General features: G+C 42.8%; 1 protein-coding gene across 1 annotated transcript; it reads left to right on the forward strand.

The window, feature by feature from the left end:
• The first annotated feature begins 1,169 nt into the window (after positions 1-1,169).
• Positions 1,170-8,473, forward strand: LOC137916326 (transmembrane protein 161B-like). The gene is made up of 11 exons (XM_068759369.1): positions 1,170-1,267; positions 2,180-2,260; positions 3,973-4,070; positions 4,161-4,317; positions 5,483-5,634; positions 5,740-5,800; positions 5,911-6,051; positions 6,612-6,725; positions 7,468-7,642; positions 8,005-8,101; positions 8,184-8,473. Exons 1-11 carry the CDS (start codon positions 1,194-1,196, stop codon positions 8,471-8,473), a joined length of 1,440 nt encoding a protein of 479 aa, XP_068615470.1. The 5' UTR covers positions 1,170-1,193.
• Positions 8,474-11,240: the final 2,767 nt, after the last annotated feature.

The raw sequence follows: 11,240 nt of genomic DNA on the forward strand, positions 1-11,240 counted from the left end.
ACCCTGGATGGGAAGAAAGGCTTAAATGTAGCGAGCAAAGATGATTAACTGCATGTGATAAAACTCAAGATATATTGAACAAACAAATATATTTTATTTCTCAATTTTTGTAATCGTCTTTATCATCTATGTCGCCTTCTGTTTCTGCGTCACCACCTTCATCGTGTTAAAGATGTGTAACAGCATGCATAGTAACTGCACATGTTAAATCAGAGGAAGTGATTGGGTTCCTTTAATGGATGTAATCATGGGCTGTACAGTACCTCCATCTCTCTTATAGATGATTAATTTTCCGTCAACAGTCTTGTTTCTCTTAGTTTAAGAGACACTCCTTCAATCGGTATTCTTACATTCTCACCGCGTTGCGTTTCTCAGGATGATTCCGGAAGAAGATGGTTTAATAATTTCCGCACTTGCCAAACACATATTTTTAGCTTGTCCCTGTTTGACACCCTGTGAAGAAGGCTAACAATCATCTGTCTTTCTCCAGCGTTGCTTTTAGGGAATTTATTGTCTAACATCACAGATATATGCAGTTTATTTATGTTGCTTAATAGTTATCGGAGTGAAGTCCAGCATACGGAGGAATCGCAAACCTCTCTGCCTTGCATTCTTGAGATTTGTCGGTAAAACAGACGGTGCGTGGTCCCCACCATGTCAAGTGTGGGTAATCAGCAAAAATGTTGAGTGTCAGTTTGCAGGTTAAAGAACTTTCATGGCCTCCTGAGCTCTTGCGACGATTTATATCAGCTGGACTCGTCTCATTCTCTTGAACCTGTAATTTGTGGTAAGAGGCTGGAGTTTAGTTTGCACAGATGGATGCATTAATATTCTATCGCTCCAGCTACACGAGTGAAAACTTGCTTTCAAGACTGTTCCTCCTCTCTGAACCTTTCGTTGAACATTTATTGCAGGTATGACATAAGAAACCTATAAACATGCATGCACACCAGTGACAACTTCATGAATGTTAGTGTCCTGTACTTTGTATTCTATTCTTCCCTCTGCGACTTTCTTTAACCGGCGTTAAAGCCGGTGTGATCGCTGGTAGAATCTTTTCAGTACACAGACCATAATCGTACTCGCCATGGATGTAACTCCTTTTATGGCTCATCTAATTGCTATTTAAATGTGTCATTTAAATCCTTACACTATTTTCACAGGGTGTGATTGGTGTGCAGCTGGTGGTTACCATGGTGATGGCCAGCGTGATTCAGAAAATCATACCTCATTATTCCTTCGCCAGGTGGCTACTCTGCAGTGGCAGGTAAAGTAGTAAGCGGTTTCAGACGACGGTTGCTTTTCTGCATTTAACCTGCTTTCTGAGGAGTTTTCACTTCTTTCAAACAAATATTTACGCTACGCTCTTGAAAAAAATGCGTCGGGTAGAAGAAGCAGGAGAAAACTACAAAGACCATGAGGATGACCTCAGAAGACGGCGCATGGCAACAATTTGCCTGCCTCATTTCCTCTGAGTAATGACATACTTTTGTTTTCTTACACCTCCTTTGTACACTTTTAATAATTAACTCTCTCTTTTGGGGTCACATTCCAAATACTTTTCAGAACTTCTTACCTCGAGCAGAAAGCCTAGAGCATCCCTCCGGAATATTTTGGAACGGATTTATTTTTCTCCCCATAATAAATACATTAATTTAAATAAATAAATATGCTTTTTTCTATCCAGAGCTCCCACGCAGATTCTATGCAAAGTTGAGGAGGGGGGTGTCAATAATGTTTGCTCTTTAATGAGTTCCTATTGCACACCCTGTCCTTAACAACCTGCTGCTGTGAAGCTTCTTACGGATGTTTCTTACACGTATATCGTAGTAAATCTTTCAAAAATGTCTCGCGTGTTTTCGAGTTGACCGTTAAAGTCCAGGCCGATCCAAAAAAGCAATTCTGTTAGTCATATTAAGACAATAAAATCTTAGAGATGCAATAAGAAGTACCGGTACATTAATGAATATAAATATCAGTGTCTTGCTTTGCTACAAGTTATTTAACTGACACTCTCCATACTTAAGTCAATTACAGTATTTTAAATCATATGTCTCAATAATGAAATACAAGGACAAGAAATGTAGCTCAGACAGTTTTATTTTTTCCATCCACAGCTTCTTCTTCTTTGTCCAGGCCTGATTACACTTCTCTTTCTCTGTCCTCTGCTTTGTCGCAGCCTGCGTTGGTATCAGCACCCCACGGAGAATGAGTTGAGGAGCTTAGCTGGAAAACAAAAAGGACAGAAGAAGAAAGACAGGTAGGTAAGGAGGAGAGTTGGATGAAGAGGAGCTATTGTTTGTTGGGGGGGGGGGCGTTGGTACAGAGGAGGCACCCCTTTCATCACGTAAGAAAGAAAAGATGAGACGCAGACTTCTGAGATGGATGGAGACCACAGGTATGTCGGCAAACCGATGAAACTGATGTGTTTATGTGGCTCATTTAAGGCCTGTTTGAAGTGAGGAGACGGAAGTCTGTTGTTGTTGTTTTTGTTCCTTTACGGCTCTTCATCGAGGCTCCGAGAAACTCTGCTTAGAAGCGGCCCTGTCTGGGAGATGTGAAGGGAAGTTGGTTCTGTTTTTTGGTTTTCTTCTGTGCTATTGCTCTGTCGGCTATTTTACGGGATGACTGTTTAAAACGATTGCCTCCTCTGTGAAATCAAAGTTCCCCAAACGGCGTTATGTATTTCAAAGTGGTCAGATGTCAACCTTTGATTTGGGGAAGATAGTTTTCCTTCCAAACTACTTTGCAATTCAAGGCGGGGGAGGGGGGCGGTAGGGATGGGGGGCGATGCTCAATTTTTCAAGCTGCAGGTGGGAGTTGAACCATATGTTGAACATGTGAATTTCGTGCCAACTGCTTTGTGTTCTCCTTTATCGGTGTGATAGAGAATTGAATTGACGACTGAAAGTTAATCCTCACTGTTCCTCGCGGTGTCCGGCTCTGAACCCAAAGTGGTTTTGTTGCGCGCTCCTTTCTCTGACCCCGTGTGAGGCAGGTCAAGGCTCTCCGGCAGCACATGCTCAGTAATCCCTCGAAGGAAAAGATGGACCCACTGCCAGCCTGTGCCATGCAGCTCCGTTCCTTTTGTTAACCGTCTGACTCTCGCAGTCAGGGGTGAAGCTGAGCCCCCGTTTTTTTTTTGTTTTTTTTCCCCCTGTCAGGTGCCTAAGAGATGAAATCTGTCTGGGGCAAGTTTGGCCCTTGAGTCTTACAGCGGTATTGTTCTGCGAATCCAGCAAACACACAGGGCTGAACAAACAAAGCCCAGAACTGAGGCGGCCCATCAGACAGTTCTTCAAGGCTAAAGAAAAGCTCTCCATTATCCTGTTGTCGACAGTTTTGCTCAGCTTATGAGCCCCTCTTGATCATGAAAGTAATAGTATATTAGTAGTAGTTGTAATGGAAGTAATTAGACTTCTTCTATCCATTAAATTGGGATGCTAGAGCTGCATTGAATGCCACAACAAGGAGGCGATTTACTCACAATGGCTCTTTGAAAGGGAATTGTTTTTCGAGTTCAAGGACAGCTCTCCAGCGCAGACAGCAGGCATCCTCCCAAAATAATACACAAATACTAAAAATGGGTTGAGTTGCCTCTTTTCCAGTTTTGTTTTTCTCCAGAGCTTTGACCCTTACTTTATAAGTCCCTCGCTTACTAAAATACTTACGCAACCTTAAATGCCACATCATATGCTATTACATGACGTGTAATCATTCATATCCGTATTTTATTCTGTAATAATATCAAAGCCAGAAAGTTATTTTTGCCCCTTAGGTATCCTCAAAAGGCTCAGGTTTCTCATGACGCTTTCAGTTATGTCAAATCCAAGGTGGGACGTAAACCTCAACAGGAAATGTCTTGAGAAATTAAAAAAAAAAATGTTAGTCTGTAGTGAAAAATAACATTGACAAATGCTGCCTGCTTATCCTGACCGTATTCTTTTTGCCGTTCTCTTCTCTTCTATGTAGGAAGTACAACGGTCACATAGACAACAAGCCGCTAACGGTTCCCAAGGATATCGACTTGCAGCTGGAGACCAAATGCATCACGGAAGTCGACACGTTGGGTACGAATCTGGAACTTTTTCCATTATGGCGCTCTTTTAAACTTTCAGGTACTGTGCCGTTTGATGTTATATTCTTTGTGCCCCCCGCAGCATTGCACTATTTCCCAGAGTTCCAGTGGCTGGTGGATTTTACAGTAGCGGCGACTGTGGTGTATCTGATAACGGAACTCTACTACAGCGTGACTCAAGCCTCAGGGGAGATGAACATCAGCGTGGTCTGGTGCCTCCTAGTACTGGCTTTTGTCATGTATCCTCACATCTTCACATGCTTTCCTATCAGACTGACCACGTTTGAACTGCCTTTTTTATTATTATTTAAAGGGATAGTTCCTCTTTTCCTCTTGCCAGTTTGCACAAAAATCAAGGTACATTAGATTATGAATGCATTTCCATCTTTTTTTTTTCTTCATCTATATTCGTCACCATTATCACACCTGTGCTACATACGTGCTCCATCTCTTTATCTTTCGGACACCAAATCATTGCAGCCCGAATGTGTGGCTACGCAGCCGCTTCAGAGCGATGCAACAAAACGAGTGCTAAGTCACCTGTCGAAGGTCGACTTGCAGCACCCTCGTATTCCGCAGCTACCTGCATTTCTGCTTTGGTGAATGGCGGTTAAATCATACACATCATCCTTGCCGCCAACCACAGGGTCCGATCTTCCCTGTGCTCCTTGTTGTGCCCAGATCACTGGGTTTAGATGGTGTGTCATTTCCTGCCTACATTTTCAGACCGGAGGCCCCAGTTTGACATGCTTGGGGAGGAAATGATGGGACTGGAACAGATGAAATAATACGGTGGCTCAATATACGTGTTAATGGCATGTTTGATTTAGTTTTGTCTCATTACATCTGTGATGATTTTTTTTTGGACTCTCACCCTGGAGGTCGGTGCTTCTGGCTCAACCTTCACCAAAAATCCCCGGGTGAAGCCGTGCACATAAAGTGCCTTAAATTGTATTGCTGCCCCTCACTCAAATTCATAAATTTGACTGCATCTCATCACGTTTTGGAAATGTCGACACACCGACTCGCCGTCTTATTAAATTTAAACCACCACATGATACGTCGCGCCCGATTATTTCCCTTTTCAGCCTCCTGCTGTCTGGGACTTGTGTAGTGTTTGTACAGCTGTCTCCTCAGTGCTGAATAGAAGAAAAGAATGTGGACTCTGTTGGTCTGAAAGCTCGAATTGACCTGAAAGGAGATGGAAAAATTGCCACGCTGTCACCCGAAATGTTGCCGTCTGACACCCTTCTTTATGTGTCTTATTGATTGATTGCAGAGAAACTTATTTCTGTTTCCCTTAAACTCCGCAAGGCATTAAAGGTATATCCGTAAAGTGTTTTGTGTTCGCTTTGTATGCCAGCGTTCGTCTAGGGATGTTTTACCTTGACTCGATCGCCGCAGCAAGACCCTTTTCTCTCTGACGGCTCACTATTTCAAGTTGGAGGAAGGCGGCGAGCGTTCTCTCTGCATCACTTTCGCTTGTTTCTTTTTTGTCAAAGCCATGGCCATCCTTATCGTCACTGAGAACTACCTGGAGTTCGGTCTAGAGACGGGTTAGTGTTCCGCTTTCTTACGAATGACCCTGCCCAGAGCAAACTTTCAATCCATTCAGCTGCAGGAAGTGAGTCTGAGTCCTTTCAACTTTTCTCCATCCCTAGGCTTTGCTAACTTCTCTGACAGTGCTCTACACTTCCTGCAGAACCAGGGTTTAGAGTCCCAGTAAGTATAAAATCTGTATTCTCATGGAATCATGTTTGTTTTCTCTGCTTTCATGAGTTCTTTAAGTGGGGAAAGTACAGCAGCATCTCACTGTATTTTCTCTTTCACAGGGGTCCCATATCGAAATTTACCTTCAAACTGCTCCTGGCCCTTCTCTGCTCCCTGATTGGTGCATTTCTAACTTTTCCTGGTTTACGATTGGCCCAGATGCACCTCGATGCGCTCAATCTGACCACAGCCAGATTCACACAGTGAGTCCACCACAGTAATTGTTAATTGTGTGTTTTCATCCTTACCGATGACCTCTTTCAGTCACAGCAGTCTTTATTAAAACGAGACCTTTTTAGGGTCTCCAAAAGTTAAACTCTTTGTTCCTTTTGTTCTTGAAGGTGGTGCGAGTTGCAAGATAACTGAAATGACAACATGCACACCATCTTGTTCATTTTACAATCAATGCAGACGTCAGTTTTCGATTGGAGTAGGTCTACTACTTTTCTCATTGATAAAAAGGAAGTAAAAGTCCACTGAAGTTCATCCGTGCTATTCAATTAAAATAAAACTCGACCACACTATTCAAGTTTCTTTTCCCACAGTTTAAAAAGAAATTCTTAAACTACATATTGTTCTTTTAAAAAAAACCCGCAGGTTATCTTCTCACCTTTTGTGGAAAGTAGCTTTGATAGCTGAAACGTTATTTCTCACTGTCGACTTCAAAATGAAGAAAAGATTTTATTAGCCGTTTTTGTTTCTCCATGAATTATCAAAGGTCGTCTCCTTAACTGGACTTCTCCTTTTACTCCCTTTTCTACAGGACGCTGCTTTATATCAACTTCCTGTCTCCTCTTATCATGGTCCTGCTTTGGGTGAAGCCCATCAGCAAGGACTACATCATGAACCCCACTCTGGACAAGGAGAGCGTGCCTCTGTAAGTAAAGGTAATCCGGTGCTAAAGGTTGGATAATAAATGAGATCATATGCATAAACTGTAAAGGACCGTTGCCAGTGTGTTTTAAGGCAAACAGGAAGTGGTTGATTAGTGGCCGAGTCGGTCGGACTACCTTGATACCTAATAACCTTCCATTCAAATGAGGGATGGGATGATAATAATGCAAAGCTGTGAAAAAATAAAATAAGCAATTACTACTTTTGTGCTAGAAAATGGATGTAAACAATGCCGCAGCAGTTATGAAAATAGAGTTTGTGACTCGGTGAGATAAGGGATGTGTTCAGCTGACAGATGACGTGACAATCTACTTGTAGAATAAGACTGAACAATTTAGTCTCACCTCAGGGAATGCTCTTTGTTGTATGTCTAACTCGTTTTCGCTCGTTAGCATTCACGAAGATAGCATCTTTAATTTGTTGTCAAACTTTATTTTCCCACGCCGACAGCGGCTGCGATATCATCAAGGTCAAACATGATTGAGCCCAATTTCCTGTCACCATTCCCCGTTTTCACCTTTTCCTTTTTTTTATCTCTTAACTACCCTCGGATACCTCTTTCTTCTGAGTTGTTTGACTCCATTGCTGTTACTATATTTCCCACGCATCTCATTGTCTCTGCCTACCATCCAAGTGATGGAGCAGATTTGAGACGTGTTGCGTTTGCAGGCCCTTCATCCCCTCATCCTCCCCGTCTCTCTCACTGACTCATCTATTCTTTCCAGGATGACCGAGCAGACGTTTGACACGTTGCGGTTATGGACCATCATACTGCTGTGCGTGCTCCGGCTCGCTATGATGAGACACCATCTGCAGGCCTACCTCAACTTGGCCCAGAAGTGCGTGGACCAGATGAAGAAGGAAGCGGGACGGATTAGCACCGTGGACCTGCAAAAGATGGTGAATAACGTAGTCGTTGCATAAATCGCTCTGCTTGTCTGCCTCATTTTGCAAATGTTAGAGCATGGAGTTTATAATCCCATTTAATAAGTGGTCGTGTTGAGTGATAATACGAGCATTACTTTGAGTTGAACCTGTTTTATTGTGATTGTTGCGTTACTCGTCCAATGGTCTTCATCTTCAGCACAAATTTCTACATTTTATATTGATATGTTCCGTGATTAAGGCGGTCAACAGGCCGTACGCCTAAATCAGCTGATTGAAGAGCTTGTTTCAGAGAAGCGAAGAACAGCTAGCTCCTCCAAGGCTTCAAAGATGTGTCTGTAAAACCCGTAGTAATGCATTTCTCTGATTTAATGCAGGTCGCACGTGTTTTTTACTACTTGTGTGTAATCGCACTACAGTATGTGGCACCACTGGTGATGCTGTTGCATACGACTTTGCTGCTAAAAACCTTAGGTGAGTCACGAACTTCTGTGATTATTTTTTTCCCAGTTTGGCATCTCTAGCTGTTTTCTACCTTTTACCTTGTTTACTACAGGTGGACACTCCTGGTGGGTCTACCCTGAAGAAGACCTGCCTTGCACCCACGAAATGAGCACTTTGATGGGTGCAGCACCAGTAACGGCGCCGACCCCAGCTCCGGTGGCTGAAACGGGAGCCCGGGCATCAGTAGCCCAGCTGTCGGTGGCCCTGGGGGGCTTGAGGACTGTCTTCAGCCCCTTGCTTTTCCGGGGTCTCTTCTCCTTCATTGCTTGGTGGATTGCTGCCTGCCTATTCTCCACCTCCCTCTTTGGGCTATTCTATCATCAGTATCTCATGGCGGCGTAGCATCGCCAGTCCAGGATTGGCAGACCCCCCCCACTGGGTCACTGTGTTCAGCCTATCAGAAAGGACTGAGTGGGGGCAACACTGATGACTGATTCACAACTCCTCTTTTCCATCGTCCCTCCTTCTGCCCACCTAACGAGGACTGACCAGAACTCCCGTGCTTCCTGTATGGAGGACTCTGTGAACTCGTCGTCTTTCTTTGTTGTTGTTTTTGTCTGTTTACTACTCCGACTACTTCCTTTTTTTTAATTGGGGAGCGACTTTGATAACCCGTAATAACATACAAACTGAAGTAGCAGTTAGATTAAGGAGATGTTTCGTGTTTTCAGGGTGAAATTTGAAGGATGAGAAGTAAGATAAGAGTTTAATGTTCTTTTAAAGTCTCATTTCGAAATTCATCAAGGTACTTCATGATTTTAATAGAGTAACAGCTTCATGATATCTGCTTCTTTTAGCAGATCTATCCTCTCTGGAGATGTTCAGCGAAAAACTTGCAAATTCATTTTTATTATACATGTTTTCTTAATTGTTGAGGGGGGGGGGGGGTATAACTTCCATACATATGCCCCATATGTGTCTTTTGATCAAATCTTTAAATGTGTTTCTAAATTGATATTGCCAGAGGTTACAAAAGAGTCGAGGAGAGTTTTAAATTTTGTGCCAAGGACCAATCTGTTTGGAGGAGGAGGAAGATGAAGAAGGAGCAGACTGTGGATGTTGGGTTGAGCTGCTATGCAGCGAACGTTTTTGTTTTGTGTTTTGTTTGGGGGGAGGGGCATGAAGAAGAGTTTTACCTGCAGAGGAGAGAAGTTTCTCATTGGCTTGAATCTGTATTTAAATGTGTAATTGACAGTTGTCAAGGCAACGACCTTGGGTTTTAAAATGAAATGAAACATATTTGTTACGGTTCAGTTGCTTTGTGACCTCCCTGTTTTACTCTGAGCCAGTTTTACAATCTGAGATGATTTGGGGGGGGGGGAGAAACAGCCCTTATAGCTGGAGCTCAGTTCAGGTGCGTCTAGTAAAGGAGCCCTGCTGTCGTTCAGCTGGAATCTCAAAGGGCATTGTGATCACAAGGAGACGGCAAGTTGCTCCTCCATAATGCTCTGCTTTCCTTATCCATTAATTTTAAACTCATCTGAAGCAAGTCAGTTTGTAAAAGTCTCTTTCTTTATATATATATATATATTTAAAAACAAGATGTGCCAAGTGAGTCTTATCCCACAGTGTGTGGATTTTGTCTGCTTCCATTTGAAACGACGACCCTGCGGGCCTTCCATTTTGTCACTCCATTGCCGCAAAGAGGGAATTGTATTTTCTTTGCATACTGTAAGTCTTTGGTCGGTGAATGTTTGCAGAACCGTTCGTTGTGCTCTTGAAGCGCTTGCCCGATATGATTGTCCAGTCTATTCAGGAATGTAAGGTACGGACGGGACGCCATTATAGATCAATCTGGTGGCTTTCTGGCATTTTCTCTCGCCGTTAAAATGACGCCATGGAGCCATAATTTACAAACGCGAGCTCTGTGGGTCTTCGTACAGGAGACGTTTGGCAAAGTCAGGTGGCACCATATTATATTTTAATGCTCTGATGTGTTGAAAGTCTTGACTTTTATCCCTTTTTTTTTCTCACCTCGGAAAATATGCACAAAACGAATGCATCAGTCCTGCCTGATTTTAAAGGTCGTTTGATGGCGATGAGTTGTGTGTACCTCTGACACAGAAACACACACTTCACTCGGTGTCTACTACCTTTTTAAGAATAATCTAATTTCTCTGAATGACTTAATACTTTTTTCATATTTATTAAACATGTTGAGGCCTGTGAACATTTCTAATTTTGGATGTTGGTGTGCATGATGGCTGGAGTTCATTGTCTGGTCCATCACTTCTGTTTTGTTACCTCTCAAAGTGTTTTTTCACTCATCGTTGGGTTCATGAAGTAAATCACACATGTTGTTCCTTTTGTGTATTTATTTCTGCTTTAGATTTTGTCTTAAATAAATTATGTTCTTTATCTTTGTCTTCATTTTACTGGCCTCATGTGAGGCCTTGGAATAGATCAAAGAGAGAAAGCAGGTTTAGTCATTTAAAATATCCACATTCACCAACTGTTGAAGTGTGATGCTTGTTAGAAGGTTAACTCAAGTTAATGAAATGCTTCCATGAAGCTGCAGGGTTTTATTCTAGAGCAGCATACCTGCCTCTGACAACGAGCTTCCCGACACATTTCCAGTCAAGGTCTTTGCGAGCATTTAAAATTATTTTTCTTCTATTAGACTTAATTGTGTTTGTATGATGGTTCTCAGTAATACTCTAATAGAGTTTCGGCATCATTCTACTCATGAAATATGCCCATTGATTTCCTTCTCTTAGTTTGCCTTCTTTATTCGGAGTCGTTGGAGTAGATAAAGCGATGAAACCACAAACATTCCTAATGCAGCATTCTCTGGGAATAACTTCCAGTCAGTTAATACAGGCTTTGAGTGCCATTGTCCGAGTGCACTGGAAAATTGGACCAATTAATCCATTCATAAGTAGACCGATCAATAAGATGGCTTCCAAAACAAACCTGTGGAGGGCTTCTTTTATTCCTCTTGAGTGGGGCCTATTCAGAGATCCCTCTCTCCATAGAGCGGCGTGGAGCTCTGTTCCGGAGAGAGGAGCAAAGACCTCCCCATCCTCCAGTCCCCAGAAGGACAGGCGAGCTTCTGGAGAGGCAGCGCTACAATAGTGGGACACAGAACGTCGACCCCACCCTCGTGTCA

This window comes from Brachionichthys hirsutus, unplaced genomic scaffold (assembly GCF_040956055.1).
Source record: "Brachionichthys hirsutus isolate HB-005 unplaced genomic scaffold, CSIRO-AGI_Bhir_v1 contig_668, whole genome shotgun sequence".
In the NCBI taxonomy this organism is placed as follows: Eukaryota; Metazoa; Chordata; class Actinopteri; order Lophiiformes; family Brachionichthyidae; genus Brachionichthys; species Brachionichthys hirsutus.